The 26277-nt window shown below is 53.0% G+C and overlaps 1 protein-coding gene across 2 annotated transcripts in view; it reads left to right on the forward strand.

Annotated features, from left to right (window-relative positions):
• Positions 1 to 24917, forward strand: part of SLC6A8 (solute carrier family 6 member 8) — a 169145-nt gene extending 144228 nt beyond the window's left edge. For both annotated transcript variants that reach the window (XM_086940218.1, XM_086940216.1), the window contains exons 7-13: positions 982 to 1106; positions 2158 to 2270; positions 4787 to 4924; positions 11062 to 11164; positions 18077 to 18177; positions 18283 to 18453; positions 24243 to 24917. In XM_086940218.1, the coding sequence (XP_086796344.1) occupies positions 982 to 1106; positions 2158 to 2270; positions 4787 to 4924; positions 11062 to 11164; positions 18077 to 18177; positions 18283 to 18453; positions 24243 to 24380 (889 nt within the window). In that variant the 3' untranslated portion in view covers positions 24381 to 24917. The remainder of the gene's footprint in view (positions 1 to 981; positions 1107 to 2157; positions 2271 to 4786; positions 4925 to 11061; positions 11165 to 18076; positions 18178 to 18282; positions 18454 to 24242) is intronic.
• Positions 24918 to 26277: the final 1360 nt, after the last annotated feature.

The following is a 26277-nucleotide window of genomic DNA, read 5'->3' on the forward strand; positions in this document are numbered from 1 at the left end:
GAATAACTCTGCTGGGAGAGGGGGTAAGTGAATGAAGTCTGCGAGGAGGCGCGAGAAACAAGTGGAAAAGACGATGACAAATGCCTGTAGAAGTGTCTTAGATCAGTCCTAACAACAACAAAAACACAGCTTTAAACTGAGCTCAATGTTAACAATGTGCATTTAAGCAATCGAATTGAAGTATGCTGTGTGTGTGTGCGCACATCCCTCTGCATGGAGGCTTTCTGTGTTCTCTCCATGCACACATCTGTCAGTGAGTTCCGACGTCAAGGACCCTGTCTCGCCCCTCCCCATGCACACATCTGTCTGTGGACAGATCTCGGCTATCTCTCTCCTGCTCCAGGAATGCACTGAGGGGGGTGTGTCTGTGTGTGCAGTAACATTAGCACCCCCTTCCCACCCGCTCTGTGTTCTCTCTCTCTCTCTCCTCCAGGGATGCACTGATGGTGGTGTCTGTGTGTGCAGTAACATTAGCACCCCCTTCCCACCCGCTCTGTTTTCTCTCTCCCCTCCAGGGATGCACTGAGGGTGGTGCCTGTGTGTGTAGTAACATTAGTACCCCCTTCCTACCCTCTCTGTGTTCTCTCTCTCTCTCTCTCTCTCTCTCTCTCTTTCTCTCTCCTCCAGGGATGCATTGAGGGTTGTTTCTGTGTGTGCAGTAACATTAGTACCCCCTTCCTACCCTCTCTGTGTTCTCTCTCTCTCTCTCTCTTTCTCTCTCCTCCAGGGATGCATTGAGGGTTGTTTCTGTGTGTGCAGTAACATTAGTACCCCCTTCCTACCCTCTCTGTGTTCTCTCTCTCTCTCTCTCTTTCTCTCTCCTCCAGGGATGCATTGAGGGTTGTTTCTGTGTGTGCAGTAACATTAGTACCCCCTTTCCACCCGCTCTGTTTTCACTCCTCCAGGGATGCGCTGAATGTTGTGTCTGTGCAGTAACATTAGTAACCTTTCTACCCTCACTGTTTTCTCTCCCTTCTCCAGGGATGCCTTCATCCTGGCGCTGATAAACAGTGGGACCAGTTTCTTTGCCGGTTTTGTCGTCTTCTCTATCTTGGGGTTCATGGCAGCGGAGCAGGGCGTCGACATTTCCAAGGTGGCCGAGTCAGGTAAGTGCTGGGCTCGGGGTGGCCACTTTGAGATCAGCAGCGGTGGGGCTTCAAGGGATTAATGTGGCCCAGCACTGTCTGGATAGAAGTGTGCCCCACCCAAGGGCTTCCCAAACCAGATCTGTCCCAAAAAGAAGCGTGTTCCACCCAAGGCCCTCCTGGGCTAGTACTGAAAGAAGCGTGTTCCACCCAAGAGCCTCCTGGGCCAGTCCTGAAAGAAGCGTGTTCCACCCAAGAGCCTCCTGGGCCAGTCCTGAAAGAAGCGTGTTCCACCCAAGGCCCTCCTGGGCTAGTACTGTCCTGAAAGAAGCGTGTTCCACCCAAGAGGCTCCTGGGCCAGTACTGTCCTGAAAGAAGCGTGTTCCACCCAAGAGGCTCCTGGGCCAGTACTGTCCTGAAAGAAGCGTGTTCCGCCCAAGAGCCTCCTGGGCCAGTACTGTCCTGAAGAAGCGTGTTCCACCCAAGAGCCTCCTGGGCCAGCACTGTCCTGAAAGAAGCGTGTTCCACCCAAGAGCCTCCTGGGCCAGTCCTGAAAGAAGCGTGTTCCACCCAAGAGCCTCCTGGGCCAGTCCTGAAAGAAGCGTGTTCCACCCAAGGCCCTACTGGGCTAGTACTGTCCTGAAAGAAGCGTGTTCCACCCAAGAGGCTCCTGGGCCAGTACTGTCCTGAAAGAAGCGTGTTCCACCCAAGGCCCTCCTGGGCTAGTACTGTCCTGAAAGAAGCGTGTTCCACCCAAGAGGCTCCTGGGACAGTACTGTCCTGAAAGAAGCGTGTTCCGCCCAAGAGCCTCCTGGGCCAGTACTGTCCTGAAGAAGCGTGTTCCACCCAAGAGCCTCCTGGGCCAGCACTGTCCTGAAAGAAGCGTGTTCCGCCCAAGAGCCTCCTGGGCCAGTACTGTCCTGAAGAAGCATGTTCCACCCAAGAGCCTCCTGGGCCAGTACTGTCCTGAAGAAGCGTGTTCCGCCCAAGAGCCTCTTGGGCCAGTCCTGTCCTGAAAGAAGCGTGTTCCACCCAGGACCCGCACTGACTCTCACCCCTTGTCTCTCCCTAGGACCCGGCCTCGCCTTCATCGCCTACCCCCGGGCTGTGACCCTGATGCCCGTGGCCCCCCTCTGGTCAGCCCTGTTCTTCTTCATGCTTCTGGTTCTCGGCCTGGATAGCCAGGTAGGTGAAGGGGATGGGTACTGGTTCCCTCTGAGAGGGTACAGGTTCTCTCTACGAGGGTACGGGCTCTCTTTTCCAGGTTTTTGCCCCTCCCCAGCAGGGTACGGCTCCCCTCTGTCATACACTGGCTCCATCCGCTGGGTCACCGGCCCTCTAAATCAGGGTGCATCTTCTCACCTATAGGGTAGTGATTCTAAGAGTTCTTGCAGACATACCCGGGTGGGACATTGACGTAAGATGTCACCGGTGGGGAAAATGTGCTTGGCTCGAAGTCACCTGCTGTTTGAGCTCTGAGCGTTGAGAGGCTCCAACAACCAGTGGAGTACCCCACTCCCAAGGGTGGCAGTGTTGATGGGAAAGGAGCATAACCTACACCCCCGATGCACCACACTCGTGGTGAGAGAAGGCAAAACCTTCTTTGTAATACACCCCTCCCCCACACTGGTAGTGGCACGCTTCATCAGAGGGTTCACCCTGACTCCTAAAGACTCCAGGGAGCTCTTTGAAGAATTATATTTTGGGGGGGTTATATACGAATAGATAAATGTCTTCATCCACCCCAAGGTATCCCTTTACTGGTAGCTACCCCACCATCAGGGGGCGCACACCATTGCGTGGCACTGCAAAGAAGAACTGCCCGAGCCTTGAACCTGCGGTCTTGTGTCCCCACCCCCTCTTTACGCAGTCACTAGGTTATACAGTACAGAATCCGAGTTATGGGCACAAGGTGACGTTACATAGAGTTGCTGTTAGAGATAGAATTCTGCATTTAAACATAATAGCGACAGTTGCATACATAAATGCATATACTTACAGCGTTAGCGTGGGTATTATATGTAACGGCCGAGCTCTGGTAGCTCTTAGCACAGCTCCCTGTTGAGTACTGTTCAACATGCAATGGTGGCATGACCATAGACACGTACCGAGCATCGCTTGTGAAGCAGTGCAGATATACAATAATAAATAGCCATTATTTTTACAAGGTTTGTACCATTATAAAAAATGATTACAAATGTTTTATTTCTATAGTAACAACATTATTGAAGCAACACAGGTATTATAAATGCTTACTTAATGTAGTTACATATATAGTTTCATAATTATGATACATGCATAGTTAATATAGTTACAAAGTTAGTGCAGTTACATATTAGTTCATATTTTCCTTATGAGGATATAAAAATAATATAATGTGCAAACATGCACATTTATGTTCGATGTCATTATGAAGACTGCTTCGCCTGGTGGAAATTTCTCAGGTGGAAATTGCGCACGTGCTCTCCCTCCAGGATTTTTTGAATTGCACAAAAGTTGTAAATGACTCCTGAAGTAGAACTGCACCTAAGAGAGCAAATATCGACTTTCCCCTCTCTCTGTGAATCGACTTGCGGTTATCATAGTTATTTACTTGTTAGAATACTTCCTTATTCTTGTAAATGACGCACTAATACGGCTTGAGGTCAAATATATCTAGAAACTTTGATACAGTTGGAGCACGCTTTCTAATTTGTGGGTGTTCAGTTTACTTTGCAGTCGTCCACACCTAGGCCCTCCGCTGAGAAAAGATTTACGCATGCTTAAAATTAAACCATACTGTTACATTTTTTCCACGCGTACAACTCCATTTTGAAGCGCAACGTTACAGTTCGCAAAGCGTGACCTGGAATCAGGGTTCATAAATGCTGCCACTGGTGCAAATCGAGCTTGTAGTCCTTACAAAAGCAATGTCAGGACAGTCATATAGTAAGCAAAGTGACATTGTTATCACCATAAATATATGTCTGAGTTAGTCTAGTTGTATTATAAACACAAAGTAAACATATTTACAAACTCAGTCTAAAAGTGTACAGGAATGACAGTTTAATGGTGTAAAGGGGCAGTTACACAGTTAGAGCTTCGTCATTGGTTATGTAGCACTTTAATCTAGCACTTCACAGAAAGGAACATATTAAAAATGCATCACTATTCTATGTTCAAGTTATTACAATTATTAGAACTACATAGATATTTCGCATTAAGCACAGTACGATTGGTTTCATGTATAGAGAGTTAACAAAGTTGTATAGTTATTGTTGCATTACATTGTTATATAGGTCCTATAGTTACACAATTGATATAGTGACTGTATTTGTTATATAGATGCATAACATACATTTGCTGTTAGCTATACAGTTGCTTCTGATCGAACCCAAGGCATGTTGTCTTTTGCGATTAAATATATGAAATGTAAATAAATCTGGGTTCAGCTTAATTCATTTGTTGCAAAAAAAAGGATGATGAATATTAGTTCCTGTCCCCAGATATTATGGCCAGAGGAAGGCCTTACAAGCTAGTCCCAATACTGCTCTCTCAGTGTCCGTCACTGTCAGACCTATGAAAGAGCCCGTCCGTTCAGGGCTGACCGAGGGGTACGGTAGACGGAAGACAGGGCTAAGCCAGCTGAACCTATCACCAACCTGGTCCTATGTTTGGAGCCTATTGCATTGCCTCTGACCCTGTGCCATCTCTCCTCACAGTTCGTGGGCGTGGAAGGCTTCATCACTGCTATCCTGGATCTCCTGCCCACCAGGTACAACTTCCGGTACCAGCGGGAGGTGGCGGTGGGTCTGTGCTGCGCCCTGATGTTCTTCATTGACCTTAGCATGCTGACAGAGGTACTGTTCTCTTCACTACATTCCTTTACAGCCAGCATTAAACATGCATACACAGTAATATGTTACCAGGCCCTGTCTGTGAACTGCTACAGTCTCCTGTATGTGTGTTTGAGTGTTTGTGTGGGTGTGTAAATGGGTATGTGACTGGCTGTGTTGCTCTGTCAGTGGGTGTGTGGTTTTGTGGGTGTGAGTAGCTGTAGAGATGTGTGAGTGGTTGAGTAGTTGTGTGTATGAGTGGGTGTGTGAGTGCCTGTGTGGGTGGGTGAGTGAGTGGTTCTCTGAGTGGGTGTGTGAGTGACTGTATGGGTGTTTGAGTGGGTGTGCGAGTGGTGTTCTGGGTCGCTGAGTGGGTATGTGAGTGGTGTTCTGGGTCTCTGAATGGGTGTGTGAGTGGTTGTGTGTGCCTCTGAATTGGTGTGTGAGTGGCTTTACAGGTGTGTGAGTGGGTGTGTGAGTGAGTGAATGGTTACGTGGGTATATGATTGGGTGTGTGAGTGGTTCTCTGAGTGGGGGTGTGAGTGGTTCTCTGAGTGGGTGTATGAGTGGCTGTATGGGTGTGTGAGTGGATGTGTGTGCCTCTGCATTGGTGTGTGAGTGGGTGTGTGAGTGAATTGTTATTTGGGTTTGTGAGTGGGCGTGTGAGTGGTTCTCTGAATGGGTGTGTGAGTGGATGTATGAGTGGCTGTATGGGTGAGTACTGCTGACAGAGGTAAGGTTCTCGCCACCACATTCCATCTTGACAGCCAGCATTAAACACTCTTACATGATAATATGTTACCTGCCGCTGTCTGTCAACTACTATAGTCTCATATGACGGTCTCCTCATGAATGAAATCTGAGTACGCGTGTGTGACTTAACTCTTGAAGTAATGCTTCATAATCCCGCAGGATTACATCCTTTTTAAATCGGGAAAAGAAGATTACCGTACCATCAAGAGGTTGATTGGCTGATTCCCAGAATAGCTCAGGATTAAATCAGAGTCGCCACCCCGGGGTTCCATCACACCTTTCGTCACTACGTAGGTGATTGTCGAACACTCACAGACCATCATGGCCGTCCCCGCTCTACCATGAGCTTCGACTCACACGCCTCTCATATTATGGGTTATTGGGGCATGAACAGGTATAGCCAGGTCCCAATCCCTGCACAGGGGGCCGCAGCGCTGCGACACTCAACACGCGGCTTTACGCGGTCCCCGGGGTGTCCTCCTTCCAGGACAGTGGCCCCTCTAAATAATGCAACATCTCTGGAGAGTTCACGATTCATGCAAGGTTTGCAAATCAATAACGAGAAAAACAAACGTGGACGCTGCCCCTCGTGGAATCTAAAATGTTAAATGAGTGTTCATTTTTAGTTTATTTTGGTCTTTAGCTACATATATGGAGTATATATTCACTCCAGAAAGGCATTCTGGACATGGGTGCAGGTATTATTTCGAAATGATGTATTTGTGGGTCAATTCTTGGACATACTTTGTCTGACAGTATTTCTGTGCTGAGTCCTCAAGGCCCGGGCAGTGATAACCGGGCGATACCATTCCCTCTCGCAGGGGGCAGGCGCTATCCATCCTTCTGACACAAGGACATGAAAGCGCCTCGCGTGCACGACCTATAATAATCATTTAAACAGAACACACGCTCGGTTGTGTTTATGCTAATTTCTGTCGTGTTCTACATCACTGCAGAATAAGTAAACAAGTCAAATTTAGATTGACCCCCCCCCCTCCCCCCGAGTCAGATGGGCTCCTCTTGGGTACCTCTAAAAGCCCCCCTTTCCCTGTGGGATCCGCGTCACCTGACCCCCTGATCTTAATTTACAGCTAAATTGTTTCGTACTGTAGTTTATGGCCTTTTCCGGTGACCTTTTGACCTCTGTTAAAGCCCTGACAGCGCCTCGAGCTTGGCGCTGCCGCATTAAGCACAGCGCAGGAAGGGGGGCGTCTCTGCGGCGTCTCTTCCTGTTAATTCCTCTTGTGGAATGCTTTCTCCAGAAATCAATCAACAAAGCGTTATCAATGCGCACACACGTGCGGCTGTGGTGGGACGGATAGGGCCGTCCGCGCCCATGTCAAATACTTAAAATAAAACATGTATCCGCTGGTTTTTAATAAACGTAGTATGCCAATCGCCAATCAATTTTCACTCCCAATTTATTGATCGAAATTGTATTTTGTCTTCCAGTTTTGCACTGTCGGATGGAGGGCAAAGCATTTTCGCTTTTGAAAAAAACACAATCATTTTTGGGTTTCATATAAGAAGGGCCGATTGAACTCCTTAGATTGTCCATCTATGGACCCCTCCGGAGGTCACAGGGGTCATGCAGCCCACGACCCGTGACCCCCAGCTACACATACACTGAACTAACTTAAGACAAAATCCTAAACTTACCTCCATTTTGGTATTCACAGAAGGCACTTTACTCATTTCGGTATTCACAGAAGTTAGGCGTCCTAACTTTACGACTCCTAAACTGACAAAAAGCCTAACAGAAGGCATTTAGGAGTCCTAACTTCTGTGAATACCAAAATGAGTAAGTGCCTTCTGTGAATACCGAAATGGAGGTAAGTTTAGGATTTTGTCTTAAGTTAGTGCTGTGAATCGAGCCCTGTGATCTCCCTTAGGGCCTACAGAGATGCCATATGCATCAATTGCAGCCCATATGATATAAATGTATAGGGGCACTAAATGCAGGGGTATAAAAACTCATATTTCACAGTGAGCCATGTTATATAACAAATATTTCATAGTTGCCACCGAAAGGCAGATTTGATCATCATAATGACAGCCCCTCGGCCACTCCACACACGTTTAGTGTTGTTGTCAGTGCTACTAGGATTATTCGGCATGGACGGCCAAAGTATGCGGTCTGGGTTTTCTAAATTATGCAGCCAAAAGAATTCAAACTATGCAGCATGCTCTCTAGAAGTATTGTTTTCATCCCTTTTATCTAGAAACAACATTTTCCATTGTCCCTTGTTTTATTTATTCATAAAAGGTAAACCTCAACGCTGTGATTTCAATCAGAGGAGATTGCGGTTCGCTGCCCTTTGATGAAAACAGCTTATTCAAGCTATTTGTCCTAAAACATCTCATCCTGCGCCCGAAGAAATATGATCACCCCCCCCCCATCCTGATAGATCTCCATTGGCACCCTCGCCGGCCCCCACCATCACGAAAACCAGAGGCATCGTTTACAAAGCCACCGTGACCAGCACCCTTACTTACCTTACAAACAAGCTTTCCCTCTCTGGGGGTCTTCTCACACCCGCAATCGGGGGGGGGGGGGGGGCAGCTATGACCGCAGACTAGGAAATGCAAAAAAGGAAATACAAGGCAGCGTGCCTTTTCCATCTTTGCACCCAGGGTCTGGGCCAACTTTCATGTATCCAGTGCCTGTGCAACCCCTAACCCTCTCTGTCCCCTTACTATCACTTTCTGTCCCCGTGCTAACCCTCTCTGTCCCGTACTATCCCTTTGTGTCCCCCTTGCTATCCGTCTCTATCCCCCTTCCTCTCTGTCCCCTTAGTAACTCTCTCTGTCCCTGTGCTATCTCTCTCTGTCCCCATGCTAACCCTCTCTATCCCCCATGTTAACCCTTTCTGTCCCTCATGCAACCCTCTCAGTCCCTGTCCCCATGCTAACCCTCTCTGTCCCCCTTGCAACCCTCCCTGTCTCCATGCTAACCTTCCCTGTCCCACGTGCTAACCCTCTCACTTCTTGACCCCATGCTAACCCTCTCTGTCCCCATGCAACCCTTTCCCTCACTGTCCCCCTTGCTAACCCTCTCTCCCCCTCTTCCCCCCATGCTAACCCTCTCTGTCCCCCATGCTAACCCTCTCTGTCCCCCATGCAACCCTCTCCCTCTGTGTCCCCCACACTAACCCTCTCAGTCCTCGTGCTAAACCTCTCTGTCCCCCATGCAACCTTCTTCCTCTCTGTCCCCCATGCTAACCCTCTCTGTCCTTGTGTTAACCCTCTCCGTCCTTGTGCTAACCCTCTCTATCCCCCATGCTAAACTACTCCCTCTATGTCCCCCATTCAACCCTCTCCCTCTCTGTCCCCCATGCAAACCTTCACCCTCTCTGCCCCCCATGCTAACCCTCTCTGCCCCCATGCAACCCTCTTCCTCTATGTCCTTGTGCTAACCCTCACTGCCCCACGTGCTAATCCTCTCCTCTCTGTCCCCCATGCAACCCTCTTTCTCTCTGTCCCCCATGCTAACCCTCTCTGTCCTTGGGCTAACTCTCTATGGCCCCCATGCTAACCCTCTCTGTCCTTGTGCTAACCCTCTCTGTCCCACATGCTAATCCTCTGTTCCTCTTGCTAACCCTCTCTGTCATTGGGCTAACCCTCTCGTTCCCCTATGCAATCCTCTCCCTCTCTGTCCCCTTTGCTAACCCTCTCTGTCCAACATGCTAACCCTCTCGGTCCTCATGCTAAACCTCTCTGTCCCCCATGCAACCTTCTCCCTCTCTGTCCTTGTGCGAACCCTCCCTATACCCCATGCTAACCCTCTCCCTCTCTGTCCCCCATGCTAACCCTCTCTGTCCTTGTACTAACCCTCTTTGTCCCACATGCTAACCCTCTCTGTCCCCTTACTATCACTTTCTGTCCCCGTGCTAACTCTTTCTGTCCCCCATGCAACCGTGTCCCTCTCTGCCCCCCTTGTAACCCTCCCTGTCTCCATGCTAACCTTCCCTGTCCCACGTGCTAACCCTCTCCCTCTCTGTCCCACTTGCTAACCCTCTCTCCCGGTCTTTCCCCCATGCTAACCCTCTCTGTCCCCCATGCTAACCCTCTCTGTCCCCCATGCAACCCTCTCCCTCTGTGTCCCCCACGCTAACCCTCTCTGTCCCCCATGCTAACCCTCTCTGTCCCCCATGCAACCCTCTCCCTCTGTGTCACCCACGCTAACCCTCTCTGTGCTTGTGATAACCCTCTCTGTCCTTGTGCTAACCCTCTCTGTCCCACATGCTAACCCTCTCTGTCCCCTTACTATCACTTTCTGTCCCCGTGCTAACCCTTTCTGTCCCTCATGCAACCGTCTCCCTCTCTGCCCCCCTTGCAACCCTCCCTGTCTCCATGCTAACCTTCCCTGTCCCACGTGCTAACCCGCTCCCTCTCTGTCCCACTTGCTAACCCTCTCTCCCGTTCTTTCCCCCCATGCTAACCCTCTCTGTTCCCCATGCAACCCTCTCCCTCTGTGTCCCCCACGCTAACCCTCTCGGTCCTCGTGCTAAACCTCTCTGTCCCCATGCAACCTTCTCCCTCTCTGTCCCCCATGCTAACCCTCTCTGTCCTTGTGCTAACCCTCTGTCCTTGTGCTAACCCTCTCTATCCCCCATGCTAACCTTCTCCCACTCTGCCCCTCATGCAATCCTCTCCCTCCCTGTCCCCATTCAACCTTCACCCTCACTGTCCCCATGCTAACCCTCTCTGTCCTTGTGCTAACCCTCTCTGTCCCACATGCTAAACCTATGTTCCTCTTGCTAACCCTCTCTGTCCTTGGGCTAACCCTCTCTGTCCCCCAATCAACCCTCTTCCTCTCTGTCCCCCATGCTAAAACTCTCTGTCCCACATGCTAACCCTCTCGGTCCTCGTGCTAAACCTCTCTGTCCTCCATGCAACCTTCTCCCTCACTGTCATTGTGCTAACCCTCTCTGTCCCCCATGCTAACCCTCTGCCTCTCTGTCCCCCATGCTAACCCTCTCTGTCCTTGTGCTAACCTTCTCTGTCCCCATGCAACCTTCTCCCTGTCTGTCCCCCATGCTAACCCTCTCTGTCCTTGTGCTAACCATCTCTGTCCCCCTTGCAACCCTCCCTGTCTCTATGCTAACCTTCCCTGTCTCACGTGCTAACCCTCTCTCTCTCTGTCCCCAATGCTACCCTCTCTGTCCTTGTGCTAACCCTCTCTGTCCCCATGCAACCTTCTCCCTGTCTGTCCCCCATGCTAACCCTCTCTGTCCTTGTGCTAACCCTCTCTGTCCCCCTTGCAACCCTCCCTGTCTCTATGCTAACCTTCCCTGTCTCACGTGCTAACCCTCTCTCTCTCTGTCCCCAATTCAACCCTCTCTGTCCCCCTGCTACCCTTCTCTGTCCCACCTGCTAACCCTTCCCTCTCTGTCTCCCGTGCCCAGGGCGGAATGTACGTCTTCCAGCTCTTCGACTACTATTCGGCCAGTGGGATGACGCTGCTGTGGCAGGCCTTCTGGCAGTGCGTGGTCATCGCCTGGGTCTACGGTAGGTTGGGTGACATTGTGCTGATGGTGTGGAAGCTGCTGTGTTAGGTGGCTGCTGTGTGAGGTGGTTGATGTGTGAGGTGGCTGCTCTGTGAGGCAGCTGGTGTGCGAGGCGGCGGCTGCTGTGTGAGGCGGCTGCTGGGTGAGGAGGCTGCCGTATGAGGTGGTTGCCGTATGAGGTGGCTGCTGGGAGAGGTGGCTGCCGTATGAGGAGGCTGCTGGGTGCGGAGGCTGCCGTATGAGGTGGCTGCTCAGTGTGGAGGCTGCCATATTAGGTGGCTGCTGGGTGTGCAGGCTGCTGGATGAGGAGTCTGCTGGGTGAGGAGGCTGCTGAGTGTGGAGGCTGACGTATGAGGTGGCTGCTGGGTGAGGAGGCTGCTGTATGAGGTGGCTGCTGTATGAGGTGGCTGCTGGGTGTGGAGGCTGCTGGGTGTGGAGGCTGCTGGGTGTGGAGGCTGCTTGGTGTGGAGGCTGCTGGTAAGGAGGCTGCTGGATGTGGAGGCTGCTGGTGAGGTGGCTGCTGGGTGTGGAGACTGCTGGGTGAGGAGGCTGCTGTATGAGTTGGCTGCCGTAGGAGGCGGTTGCTGGGTGTGGAGGCTGCTGTACGAGGCGGCTGCTGGGTGTGGAGGCTGCTGTACGAGGCGGCTGCTGGGTGTGGAGGCTGCTGTACGAGGCGGCTGCTGGGTGTGGAGGCTGCTGGGTGAGGATGCTGCTGGGTGTGGAGTCTGATGTATGAGGCGGCTGCTGGGTGTGGAGGCTGACGTATGAGGCGGCTGCTGGGTGTGGAGGCTGACGTATGAGGCGGCTGCTGGGTGAGGAGGCTGCGTATGAGGCAGCTGCTGGGTGAGGAGGCTGCCGTATGAGGTGGCTGCTGGGTGAGGCGGCTGCCGTGTGATGTGGCTGCCATGTGAGGCGGCTGCCATGTGAGGCGGCTGCTGGGTGAGGCGGCTGCTGGGTGTGGAGGCTGCTGGGTGTGGAGGCAGCTGGGTGAGGAGGCTGCTGGGTGTGGAGTCTGACGTATCAATCAATCAATCAAAACATTTATAGAGCGCGCTACTCACCCGTGAGTGTCTCAAGGCGCTGACAGGGGGGGGTGCTACTACTGCTCGAAAAGCCAGGTCTTGAGGTGTTTCCTGAAGGAGAGATGGTCCTGGGTCATTCGTAGGTGTGCAGGGAGGGAGTTCCATGATTTGGCCGCCAGGTAGGAGAATGATCTTCCTCCAGTGGTGGTTCTGCGAATCCGTGGGACGGTGGCGAGGGCGAGGCTGGTGGAGCGGAGCGGAGCTGGCGGATGGGAGTGTAGAACGAAAGGCGGCTGTTGAGGTATTCGGGGCCCATGTCCTGGAGTGCTTTGTGTGCGTGGGTGAGGAACCTGAATGTGATCCTCTTGTTGCCAGGGAGCCAGCGCAGGGTTCTCAGGTGGGCGGATATGTGGCTGTGGCGACGGATGTCAAGGATGAGTCGTGCAGAGGCGTTCTGTATGCGTTGTAGTCGTTTCGGAAGTTTTGCAGTGGTGCCAGCGTAGAGGGCGTGTCCGTAGTCCAGTCGGCTTGTGACGAAGGCCTGAGTGACCGTCTTTCTGGTTTCGGTGGGGATCCACCGGAAGATCTTTCGGAGCATGCGTAGGGTGTTGAAGCACGATGACGAGACGGCGTTGACTTGCTTGGTCATCGTGAGGGAGGAGTCCAGGATGAATCCCAGGTTGTGTGCGTGGTCCGAGGGTGTCGGCGCGGAGCCCAGTGCTGGGGGCCACCAGGAGTCGTCCAAGGCGGAAGGGGATAGTCCGAGGGTGAGGACCTCCGTGTTGTCTGAGTTCAGCTTCAGGCGGCTGAGCTTCATCCATTCTGCGACGTCTTTCATTCCTACCTGGAGGTTGGTTTTGGCGGTGGCTGGGTCTTTGGTGAGGGAGAGTATCAGCTGGGTGTCGTCGGCGTAGGAGATGACGTTGATGTTGTGTTTGCGTGCGATGGCGGCGAGGGGGCTCATGTAGGTATTGAAGAGGGTTGAGCTGAGCGAGGATCCTTGGGATACGCCGCAGATGATCTCAGTGGCTTCTGAGCAAAATGGAGGGAGGTGGACTCTCTGGGTTCTGTCGGAGAGGAACGAGGTGATCCAGTCCAGGGCCCTTCCTTGGATCCCAGTGGTGAAGAGGCGGGTTATTAGGGTGCGATGGCATACGGTATCGAAGGCTGCTGAGAGGTCCTGGAGGATGAGGGCGGTTGTTTCTCTGTTGTCCATCAGGGTCCTGATGTAGTCGTGACGGCAATGAGGGCGGTTTCGGTGCTGTGGTTGGCTCCAAATCCGGACTGGGATGGGTCGAGCGAGTTGTTTGGCTCAAGGAAAGCAGTCAGCTGTTTATTGACGGTTTTCTCAATGACTTTGGCTGGGAAGGGAAGAAGAGAGATGGGGCGGAAGTTCTTGAGGTCTTTGGGGTCACTGTGGGTTTCTTCAGAAGAGCGGCTGCTCGGTGAGGAGGCTACTGTATGAGGAGGCTGCCGGGTGAGGAGGCTGCCGGGTGAGGAGGCTGCCGGGTGAGGAGGCTGCCGGGTGAGGAGGCTTCTGGGTGTGGAGGCTTCTGGGTGAGGAGGCTTCTGGGTGTGGAGGCTGCTGGGTGTGGAGGCTGCTGGGTGTGGAGGCTGCTTGGTTTGGAGGCTGCTTGGTGAGGAGGCTGCTTGGTGAGGAGGCTGCTGGATGTGGAGGCTGTTGGGTGAGGAGGCTGCTGGGTGTGGAGGCTGCTGGGTGTGGAGGCTGCTGGGTGTGGAGGCTGCTGGGTGTGGAGGCTGCTGGGTGAGGAGGCTTCTGGGTGTGGAGGCTTCTGGGTGTGGAGGCTTCTGGGTGTGGAGGCTGCTGGGTGTGGAGGCTGCTGGGTGAGGAGGCTGCTGGTTGAGGAGGCTGCTGGGTGAGGAGGCTGCTGGGTGAGGAGGCGCTGGGTGTGGAGGCTGCTGGGTGTGGAGGCTGCTGGGTGGGTGCTTGTACACTGGTGGGTCAGTCTATCCAGGCAGGAGGCCGTGTGTCTTTCACCCTTGAGACACTGGTGAAGGTGAGATTGTGAGGGCATTAAGTGTGCCCTCTGGAGCTGGCAATAATACGATTCGGTGTGCAGTTTCCCACACTGTCTAGTTTTAGTTACACCAGACACGGGTTGTGCACGGCTGCATAGTGCACATTCGTGTTCCCGGACTGGACACAGGGATCACTCTTGTATTGTCTGTGCCCACTGTAGCCCACAGACTCGGTTGGTTCAAGCCGTGCACGAGTATGTGCACTCCGTTACTATTAGCATGGGGCCACTGAGTGCACGTCTGCTGCGCCTTGGGGTGGCTAAACGTCTTAGTGCACAAAATCATGCAGGCACACAGCGAAGATGTATGTAAACTCTTGTGCACACACAGCGTGGGCACAGAAACACGCAGACACAAGACACATGTAAACTCCCTTATGCACACTGTGCGTGACCAGCAACATGCAGGCACGTGGCTAAACCTCTTAGTGCACACATAACTTGTGCACAGAAACATGCAGGCACAAGACATATGTAAACTCTTTTCTGCACACACAGCGTGTGCACAGAAACATACCGGCACTCGTTCAAGATATATGTAAACTCCTTAGTGCGCGCATAGCGTGTGCACAGAAACATGCAGGCACAAGACATATGTAAACTCTTTTCTGCACACACAGCGTGTGCACAGAAACATACCGGCACTCGTTCAAGATATATGTAAACTCCTTAGTACGCGCATAGCGTGTGCACAGAAACATGCAGGCACAAGACATATGTAAACTCTTTTTTGCACACACAGCGTGTGCACAGAAACATACCGGCACTCGTTCAAGACATATGTAAACTCCTTAGTACGCGCATAGCGTGTGCACAGAAACACGCAGGCAGAGTAAGATAGACAAATGTATGAACTGCACTGAAACACAAACGTAATCTAGGAGCTCACACCACACGAGTGTGCAAGGATCACACGAGTGTGCCACACAAGCCTCGGGGGCTGGTTACTTGTGCCAGCCGTGCGTGGGCACGCACACCCTTGGCATGCTGGCACCCTACAGGCCCCACGACAGCCTTGCCTGGGTAACAGCAAGCAGAAGACATGGAAAGGAAAAACCGCTTGTGCTTAATCCTTCTGTTGACTTGTACGTTCACAAGTTCATTTCTGTGCCAGAAAGAGGGCACCTGTGGTAGTAGTTATGTGAAACAGCGTGCAGGGGGGGGGGGGTGCCTCGTGCCCGTGGGCGCCTTGGAGGTCCGCTTCACCCTCTGGTCAGATGTTCAAAGGTGCCCACAGAAGGAAGATGGACGCCCCATGCAGGCAGGGCTCTGAAGTCTGATCTATGGATGAATGTGTGCAAGAAGGGGTGGTGAATGCCAGCTGAAAGGGGCACCACTGCAAACATCCGCTGGGTGTGGAGGCTGCTGTATGAGGTGGGTGCTGGGTGTGGAGGCTGACGTATGAGGCGGCTGCTGGGTGAGGAGGCTGCTGTATGAGGTGGGTGCTGGGTGTGGAGGCTGCTCGGTGTGGAGGGTGATGTATGAGGCGGCTGCTGGGTGACGAGGCTGCTGTATGAGGTGGGTGCTGGGTGTGGAGGCTGCTCGGTATGGAGGCTGACATATGAGGCGGCTGCTGGGTGAGGAGGCTGCTGTATGAGGTGGCTGATGGGTGAGGAGGCTGCTGGGTGTGGAGGCTGACGTATGAGGCGGCTGCTGGGTGAGGAGGCTGCTGTATGAGGTGGGTGCTGTGTGTGGAGGCTGCTGGGTGTGGAGGCTGACGTATGAGGCGGCTGCTGGGTGAGGAGGCTGCTGTATGAGGTGGGTGCTGGGTGTGGAGGCTGCTCGGTGTGGAGACTGATGTATGAGGCGGCTGCTGGGTGTGGAGGCTGCTGTATGAGGTGGGTGCTGGGTGTGGAGGCTGCTCGGTGTGGAGGCTGACGTATGAGGCGGCTGCTGGGTGAGGAGTCTGCTGTATGAGGTGGCTGATGGGTGTGGAGGCTGCTGGGTGTGGAGGCTGCCGGGTGAGGAGGCTGCCGGGTGAGGAGGCTGCCGGGTGAGGTGGCTGATGGGTGAGGAGGCTGCTGGGTGTGGAGGCTGACGTATGAGGCGGCTGCTGGGTGAGGAGGCTGCTGTATGAGGTGGGTGCTGGGTGTGGAGGCTGCTCGGTGTGGAGACTGATGTATGAGGCGGCTGCTGGGTGTGGAGGCTGCTGTATGAGGTGGGTGCTGGGTGTGGAGGCTGAACATATGAGGCGGCTGCTGGGTGAGGAGGCTGCTGTATGAGGTGGGTGCTGGGTGTGGAGGCTGCTCGGTGTGGAGACTGATGTATGAGGTGGGTGCTGGGTGTGGAGGCTGCTGTATGAGGTGGGTGCTGGGTGTGGAGGCTGCTGTATGAGGTGGGTGCTGGGTGTGAAGGCTGCTGGGTGGGAAAACTGCTGAGTGTGGAGGCTGCTGGGTGAGAGGGTGAATATCTCTGGACCTGTTGAAGATACCCCGAAAGTCGCCCAGCTCCACAGTCAGAACTTTCTAGAGGGTCTGTAATGGGTGGTGAGGGTGTCTGTGGTCAGGGCTTGAAGATACCTGAGAAGGCACCGGGCCCCACAGCGAGGACTTCCCAGAGGGTCTGCGGTGGGCGGTGAGGTGGTCTGTGCTCGGGCCTTGAAGATACTCAAAATCCAGGGTCCCACAGCGAGGACTTCCTAGAGGGTCTGTGGAGGGCAGTGAGGTGGTCTGTGAAGATACCCCTAAAGGTGCCATGGCCCCACAGCGAGGACTTCCCAGAGGGTCTGCGGTGGGCGGTGAGGTAGTCTGTGAAGATACCCCTAAAGGTGCCAGGACCCCACAGCGAGGACTTCCCAGAGGGTCTGAGGTTTGCGTTGTGGTGGTCTGTGTAGATACCCCTAAAGGTGCCAGGGCCCCACAGCGAGGACTTCTCAGAGGGTCTGCGGTGGACGGTGAGGTGGTCTGTGTAGATACCCCTAAAGGTGCAAGGGCCCCACAGCGAGGACTTCCCAGAGGGTCTGCGGTGGGCGGTGTGGTGGTCTGTGTAGATACCCCTAAAGGTGCCATGGCCCCACAGCGAGGACTTCCCAGAGGGTCTGCGGTGGGCGGTGAGGTGGTCTGTGTAGATACCCCTAAAGGTGCCAGGGCCCCACAGCGAGGACTTCCCAGAGGGTCTGCGGTGGGCAGTGAGGTGGTCTGTGAAGATACCCCTAAAGGCGCCAGGGCCCCACAGCGAGGACTTCCCAGAGGGTCTGCGGTGGGCGGTGAGGTGGTCTGTGAAGATACCCCTAAAGGCGCCAGGGCCCCACAGCGAGGACTTCCCAGAGGGTCTGCGGTGGGCGGTGAGGTGGGCTGTGTAGATACCCCTAAAGGTGCCAGGGCCCCACAGCGAGGACTTCCCAGAGGGTCTGCGGTGGGCGGTGTGGTGGTCTGTGTAGATACCCCTAAAGGCGCCAGGGCCCCACAGCGAGGACTTCCCAGAGGGTCTGCGGTGGGCAGTGAGGTGGTCTGTGAAGATACCCCTAAAGGCGCCAGGGCCCCACAGCGAGGACTTCCCAGAGGGTCTGCGGTGGGCGGTGAGGTGGTCTGTGAAGATACCCCTAAAGGCGCCAGGGCCCCACAGCGAGGACTTCCCAGAGGGTCTGCGGTGGGCGGTGAGGTGGGCTGTGTAGATACCCCTAAAGGTGCCAGGGCCCCACAGCGAGGACTTCCCAGAGGGTCTGCGGTGGGCGGTGTGGTGGTCTGTGTAGATACCCCTAAAGGTGCCAGGGCCCCACAGCGAGGACTTCCCAGAGGGTCTGCGGTGGGCGGTGAGGTGGTCTGTGCTCAGGGCTTGAGTCTGCGTGTAGACATGAAGGGGGAGCCATCTCCCTCAGACCACCAACCCTCTCGTGTCTCTTCCCCCTCCCAGGTGCAGACCGCTTCATGGATGACGTGGCTCGCATGATCGGGTACCGCCCCTTCCCCTGGATGAAGTGGTGCTGGTCGTTCATCACGCCTTTCGTCTGCATGGTGAGTGCCTCGCCGGCCCGGCGCCTGCTTCAAGGCGCTGCGGTGTGACATGGCGCCGCGCGGAGGTGAGTCCCAGCTTTGAACCCTTGTCCTCTCTCTCCTCAGGCCATCTTCATCTTCCACCTGGTGAACTACAAGGCTCTGACCTACAACAACACCTACACCTACCCCTGGTGGGGGGAGGCCATCGGCTGGGCCTTCGCCATGTCCTCCATGCTCTGCGTCCCGCTCACCTTCATCTACAAGCTCTCTCGTGCCAAGGGGACCCTGAAGGAGGTGAGTGCGGGTCCGGGGCCCCTCCATGGGGCCAGCGCCTCGGCTTCTATCCGCCTCTCTGGTGCTCTCACCCACAGGCAACAAACTCTGTCCTGTCCCTGCGCTCCCTCCTTCCTCTCAGACACCCCCTCGTGGAGCTGCCTCCATCCATGAAACGACCTCCCTCCCTGCAGCTGCCTCTCCGCATCGCTGTCCTCCTGCAGCTGTCTCCCTCCCTGCAGCTGTCTCACTCCTCCTCTATACCCCTCAGCAGCTGTCTCCCTCCCTGCACCTGTCTCTCTGTCTCTATCCTCCTCCTCCTCCAGCTGTCTCCCTCCCTGCAGCTGTCTCTCTCTGTCTCTATCCTCCTCCTCCAGCTGTCTCCCTCCCTGCAGCTGTCTCTCTCCTCCTCTATACCCCTCAGCAGCTGTCTCCCTCCCTGCAGCTGTCTCTCTCTGTCTCTGTCCTCTTCCTCCAGCTGTCTCCCTCCCTGCAGCTGTCTCTCTCCTCCTCTATACCCCTCAGCAGCCGTCTCCCTCCCTGCAGCTGTCTCTCTCTGTCCTCTTCCTCCAGCTGTCTCCCTCCCTGCAGCTGTCTCTCTCCTCCTCTATACCCCTCAGCAGCTGTCTCCCTCCCTGCAGCTGTCTCTCTCTGTCTCTGTCCTCTTCCTTCAGCTGTCTCCCTCCCTGCAGCTGTCTCTCTCCTCCTCTATACCCCTCCTGCAGCTGTCTCCCTCCCTGCAGCTGTCTCACTCCTCTTCTATACCCCTCAGCAGCTGTCTCCCTCCCTGCACCTGTCTCTCTGTCTCTATCCTCCTCCTCCAGCTGTCTCCCTCCCTGCAGCTGTCTCTCTCCTCCTCTATACCCCTCAGCAGCTGTCTCCCTCCCTGCAGCTGTCTCTCTCTGTCTCTGTCCTCTTCCTCCAGCTGTCTCCCTCCCTGCAGCTGTCTCTCTCCTCCTCTATACCCCTCAGCAGCTGTCTCCCTCCCTGCAGCTGTCTCTCTCTGTCTCTGCCCTCTTCCTCCAGCTGTCTCCCTCCCTGCAGCTGTCTCTCTCCTCCTCTATACCCCTCAGCAGCTGTCTCCCTCCCTGCAGCTGTCTCTCTCTGTCTCTATCCTCCTCCTCCAGCTGTCTCCCTCCCTGCAGCTGTCTCTCTCCTCCTCTATACCCCTCAGCAGCTGTCTCCCTCCCTGCAGCTGTCTCTCTCTGTCTCTGTCCTCTTCCTGCAGCTGTCTCTCTCCTCCTCTATACCCCTCAGCAGCTGTCTCCCTCCCTGCACCTGTATCTCTCTGTCTCTATCCTCCTCCTGCAGCTGTCTCTCTCCCTGCAGCTGTCTCTCTCCTCCTCTATACCCCTCCTGCAGCTGTCTCCCTCCCTGCACCTGTCTCTCTCCTCCTCTATACCCCTCCTGCAGCTGTCTCCCTCCCTGCACCTCTCTCTCTCCTCCTCTATACCCCTCCTGCAGCTGTCTCCCTCCCTGCACCTCTCTCTCTCCTCCTCTATACCCCTCCTGCAGCTGTCTCTCCCTGCACCTGTCTCTCTCTGTCTCTATCCTCCTCCTCCAGCTGTCTCCCTCCCTGCAGCTGTCTCTCCGCATCTCTGTCCTTCTCCCTGACGCTGTCTCTATAGCTCCCTTCCTGCAGACATCCATCTTCCTGCAGCTGTCTCTCCCAGTCTCTATCCTCCTGCTGCAGCTGTCTCTCTCCCCCTCTTTCCTCCTCTAGCGCTCTCTCTCTGTCTCTATCCTCCTCCTGCAGCTGTATTTGTCCCTGCAGCTATCTCTCTCCTTTCAGCAATCTCTCTCCCTCTCTTTCCTCCTCCTGCAGCTGTCTCTCTCCCTGAAGCTATCTCACTCTGTCCCTGTCCTCCAGTAGCTATCCTGCTCCCTGCAGCTGTCTTTCTTCCTGCAGATCTTTCTTCCTGCAGCTCTCTCTTCCTGCAGCTCTCTCTTCCTGCAGCTAGCTCTTTCTTTCTCTATTCTTTCTGCAGCTGTTTCTCTCCCTGCAGCAAAATCCTCCCTGCAGCTAGCTCTCTCTGTCTCTTTCCTTCCTATTCTTTCTGCAGCTGTCTCTCTCCCTGCAGCTAGCTCTCTCTGTCTCTTTCCTTCCTATTCTTTCTGCAGCTGTCTCTGTTCTCCCTGCAGCTAGCTCTCTCTCCGTCCATTTTCTCCCTGTCCCTCTCTGTTCTTCCTCTCCTCTCTCTGCCTCTTTGCTGCTAGACACCTTTCTGAGATTATCTTCTTACCCCTGCTCCACTCCACTCTCCCCCTCTGCTTTAATTCTGCATTTTTATGATTATTTTTGCTTCTGATCATGGCAGAGAACAGATAGAGATGTCCTTTAGGAAAAGGCAGGAAGGCTGCTCTGCCTTAGAGGCGGCTCACACCTTAAGCTGAGGCCTGAAGTAGCTCAGTTACAATTCACCTGCCACTAGCATACAACACAAAATAAAATAAGCATTGGTAAAGCTAATCAGTCTGGATTTCAGGCCATAATTCGGGAGATGAATGATCCACTGGGCTGAGTAAAAATTGATTGAAATAGTCTCGAGCCGATGTCTAGAAGAGATTGAAGCCAGTGGTTTGAATGGGGGGCCCAAGACCCACTCCAAGGGGCGTATTTATGAGCCCTTTGCAGTGCTTTCGCGTCACTTTTTGTGACGCTGCTGCGTCGTAAAAAATGTGCCATGTTGCACCATATTTACAAAGTGACGCATCTAAAAAGATGCGTCATGTTGTAAAGACCCGCGCTACATTATTCCTGCGTCAGGTATAATGTATGCAGGGTGGGCGTTCCCCCGCAAAAAAAGGGTCGTAGAAGTGGCGCTGTGAATTCAATGAGATTTCATCCTCATCAAAGAACTTTATTTCGATCTCTGCGGATCATAAAAGTATAGACAAGCAAAACAGCCACAATACACATAAAAATATAAATATCAATAAATAAGATTATATCAATATATGAAAAGCTCCAGCTGGCCTTTTTAATAGGAACAATATAAAAGCACAAATGTAATAAAACAAACCACTGCCTGAAAGTACAGAAACAATGGTCCTTAGCAGACTGAAGAATGAAAAACGAAAATACAATATAGGCCACAATAGGTTACTATATGAATCCACAGTCCAGCCGGTCGAGGTAAGAACAGACCCCGTGGGGTCTTGATCATCATGAGGAATTAGCGGTTCTCAATTTAGACGCCTTATTCCTTCCTTAAATTTCTCACAGCAGGCTAGCCTTAGAGACCAGCAATTCTGATCCCCGGGAGCTCATAACTATCTGGATATTACGGGAGATTAAATCCCCTCTACTGCAAGGTTTTCGACCTGCCTGACGCACTTGGTATGTGTTTTCTACTAATATCACCCTTAGCTTGCCTCATTCCCAGTTACCAGTACGGTAACTAACCCGGTTCATTCCTTCCCACCATAGGGCTGGTTCTTAAAAGCGGCAACCATCGTTTTTCATTCTTCAGTCTGCTAAGGACCATCGTTCCTCTTAATAGAATTGTTACCCGTGGTCCCTAGCCAATTATCGGGTCCTCTTGTCCTTTCTAAATGAAAGTGCAGGAAGACAGAAATCACGATTAGGTTCTACAGCAATATTAAGTGTCTCATCACAGTACACCACAAACATCAAGTGAATCTTTTAATAGATTAGCAGCTGACTGTACGAGTTTTTCACGAGTAATACAAAATACTTTAAAAACGTAGCGTGACAAAAAAACACAATCTGACTAGCGTCACATTGCAATAATCTGAGTGGTTCCTGGAACTCCTGACAACCCAGATTTTTGCACAAAGGAACAATCGATTTTGCACATCTGTGTTTATAGAGGGAAGAAACAGAACATGGATAAGCGATTCAGAGCATCCTTCACAGCCTTCCCACAGATCATTATATGGACGTTTCCCCGATGCCATCTACCAGTGAATGATTTTACAGGTCAGGCGCCATGCCTAAATTGAAGGTAGAGTTTCCTTGCTAGTGGAGGGACAATTTGATCGATGGTACTTTTGTAAAGGGCCATTTGTTTTCTGTCAATGAAAGACACAGATAAGGAGCCCTTGCTCTGTCTAACATTGTCTATTGTCACACTTTTCCAGAATATTCTCTTAATGCTGGTTTTGCCTATTAAACACATACTCTCTGCAGTGAGATTTCACTGCGTCACTGCGTCAAAATCCGACGCCTGCCTCGCAGCAGGCGTAAGACTGACGCAGGCCCTTTCACACGGGTCTCGCTCCATGTAAAAGGGCACATTGCTGGAGTTGCTTCTGTTTTCAGACACACCCCAGCAATGTGCGACTTTTGTGCCTACAGATATGTCAGGAACACTGACCTATCTGTCAATACTTGCCACATGAAGCGCTGTACAGTCAATGCGGCACATTCATGGTGTCGGAAGGCGTGCGCAATGAAAAGGGTTGCATTGCTGTTTTCGTGCAACAATGCAACACTTTTCATCAATTAGTCTCCAAGTATATTGTTATCACAAAGTCAGTTTTCTTGTCAAGACCCAGACCTAAAAATACTTGACTTATTTCTCACGCGCTCGAGCAAAGGATGTTTTGTAAATTCACGTTCTTTCAACACCCTCTGATGTCAGAAGTGAAAGTGATTCTGCGACTTTGAGGGAAAGGCACAGAATGTGAATCCTAAAAAGGATAAGTAAGTGGGGCCAATCTACAGCCCGCTGATCTTATGCAGAGCACACAATGGCAGTGCGTGGGTCGAGGGCCTGAAGGGAGGGCTATTTTTGTCACAGGAGGGTGAGACACCTGGTTGAAGGCAGCTAGGATGGAGGGGAGCTGGACTGCTATAGATTCTCATCCTTTGCTATACTGCTGTAGATTCTCACCCTTTGCTAGACTGCTGTAGATTCTCATCCTTTGCTGGACTGCTGTAGATTCTCACCCTTTGCTATACTGCTGTAGATTCTCACCCTTTGCTATACTGCTGTAGATTCTCACCCTTTGCTAGACTGCTGTAGATTCTCATCCTTTGCTGGACTGCTGTAGATTCTCACCCTTTGCTGGACTGCTGTAGATTCTCACCCTTTGCTGGACTGCTGTAGATTCTCGCCCTTTACTGGACTGCTGTAGATTCTCACCCTTTGCTAGACTGCTGTAGATTCTCACCCTTTGCTGCTTTGCTAGACTGCTGTAGATTCACACCCTTTGCTGGACTGCTGTAGATTCTCACCCTTTGCTAGCATGCTGTAGATTCTCACCCTTTGCTGGACGGCTGTAGATTCTCACCCTTTGCTAGCATGGTGTAGATTCTCACCCTTTGCTGGATGGCTGTAAATTCTCACCCTTTGCTAGCATGCTGTAGATTCTCACCCTTTGCTGGACGGCTGCAGATTCTCACCCTTTGCTTGCATGCTGTAGATTCTCACCCTTGCTGGACTGCTGTAGATTCTCACCCTTTGCTAGACTGCTGTAGATTCTCACCGTTTGCTGGACAGCTGTAGATTCTCACCCTTTGCTGGGCTGTAGATTCTCACCCTTTTATAGCATACTGTAGATTCTCACCCTTGCTGGACTGCTGTAGATTCTCACCCTTTGCTAGACTGCTGTAGATTCTCATCCTTTGCTAGACTGCTGTAGATTCTCACTCTTGCTGGACTGCTGTAGATTCTCACCCTTTGCTAGACTGCTGTAGATTCTCACCCTTTGCTGGACTGCTGTAGATTCTCACCCTTTGCTAGACTGCTGTAGATTCTCACCCTTTGCTAGACTGCTGTAGATTCTCACCCTTTGCTGGACTGCTGTAGATTCTAACCCTTTGCCCTCTCACCTTCTTTCAGCGTTGGCAAACCCTGACTGAGCCCGTCTGGAGCGCCCACCACATGGAGTACCTGGCACCTTGCACAGACATCAAAGGCTTGACAAGGGTGGACTCTATGCCCGACAGCAAGATTATCATCTTCGAGAGTGTCATGTGAAGCAAGATGAGGCGTCGAGGCGCTTGGCCCGTCCCCTTCGAGTGTCCATCGCCTGCCCAACAGCCAAGCGGAGGGAAAGCGGGGCCAGCCTCCTCACCAAACCCCACCAACACACCTCGAACCCCAAGGACTATGACTGTGCCCCCACATCTCATGAGTGACGCTTCTCCTCACCCTACTGCTTGCACCCAACATGCCAAGGCCATGACCTGTACCTCCAGCGCCCACATGGGCGCTTCCCCCACACTCTCCGATGGGCACTTCCCCACACTTTCCCGTGACAGGGAGTTGGCTCAATCCCAAGGTTTGTAGGTTGTGTCACTGTAAAGGGGTACCTTGAAGCCCCCGGGGGCGGCAGTGAAGATGTTTGGGCAACAGGGACTGGGAAATGTGTTTGAGGGTCCCCCTGCTGCCCCGTCATGTTTACCCCAGGACACCCCTTCCCTTTACATATGTAGTGCCAGGCCCCAGCCAAACTCCTCCCACCTGGACACACATGTTGCTGCTGTTCTGTGAAAACAATTCAGTGTTTGATTTAAAGAAGAAAACAACCTCGCGGTCGCAGCCCTTCCGTTAATGGCTGCAGCAGCCTGGGCTGTAAGGACAGCCTTTTCAGGCTTGCCACCAAGAAGAACAGGAGATATTTTTATTTTTTTAATTAAAAAATGAATAACGTATGTTCAAAAATCACAGCCAGGACCCGTCTTAGTGATGGAGTTCTTGCAGACCCCACTCTCCCCCGCCCCAACATCAGGTGTCCCATAATGCCCTGCGATGCAGAGTAAGCAGACAGCGTTCTTTACAAAGGGGCTGTGTTGTGTCACATCACACCCCATGCTTCTTGCACTTTCACTCCCCCCGAATGTTAGGAGACCCCACGTCAGCTGTGAGTTTCTCGTCCAGTCCGGAGATATAAGGTGCAGTCTGGTACATGCAGGCCTGCTTTTCCCGTTACAAATGCTGGTGTGCAGAGGACAACACAAATGAAAAGGGCTGGGTGAGTCAGTCACGCCTGGCATGGGGCACCCAAACCATGAACGCATCTGAAGATTTGTGGCCAGATGTATGCGTAAGCGACTCATGGCCACCTTGTCGTTTCACTAGCCCAAGACTGAGGACAGGCTGGCCTTAAATGTGACCTCTCTCCGGGACATCGGAAGCTGGGGCGCCAGGCGGGCTGCACATGGGCATACCAATGTTGGATACATTTATAAAGAGGGCTCTGTGGGTGAGGGGGCTGTGCCAAGCTTGGGGCTCCTCTATGTGCCAAGGGGTAAGTGAATGCATCCATGTGGTGGCCGCTCTGGGCCCTGTCCTCAGAGCGCACGTACAACCCAGGGCAACTCCTCTGCTCCAAGGGCCAAGAAAGCTGCCTCCTTCTGAGACCGGTACATGCTGTGCCATGTGGGTACTGCGTGGCAGAGTGTGTTGACATAGCTAAGGACATCTGAGATACCTTGTTTTGATGCTCGGATCTCCCTTTCTGGGTATATTTTTAGATAGAAGTCGTTTAACTCGACACCTTTGAAATAATTCTTAACCAGGGCCAAAAGAGCTCTGGGCTCTGCTTACAGCGGGCGAGGGCACCCCAGAGGGGGCATCAGGTGTTTGGCACCAGGATGGGGCCTTCAATGATGGCACTTAATGTATAAGACAAGCCAAAGGGGAGGGGGGTCAAGGGAACATATCAGCCTGTTTGTAAACCTCTACCACTCACTACGCCAGGGTAGGAGGTGCCTAAAAAAGCCTGTTGCACCCTTGACCAGAGCCACAGCTGTTTCAGTGCACGTGGCAACATCCGTGGCCAGATGAGTGCCCGCGTAGGGCTTCTGCATGTTCTCTTAAATAGGCATAGGGTAGCCACCATCGTTGTACGAAGGCGTAGGGCGTTCACTCT

This window comes from Lissotriton vulgaris, chromosome 10 (genome assembly GCF_964263255.1).
Source record: "Lissotriton vulgaris chromosome 10, aLisVul1.2, whole genome shotgun sequence".
Lineage (NCBI taxonomy): Eukaryota > Metazoa > Chordata > Amphibia > Caudata > Salamandridae > Lissotriton > Lissotriton vulgaris.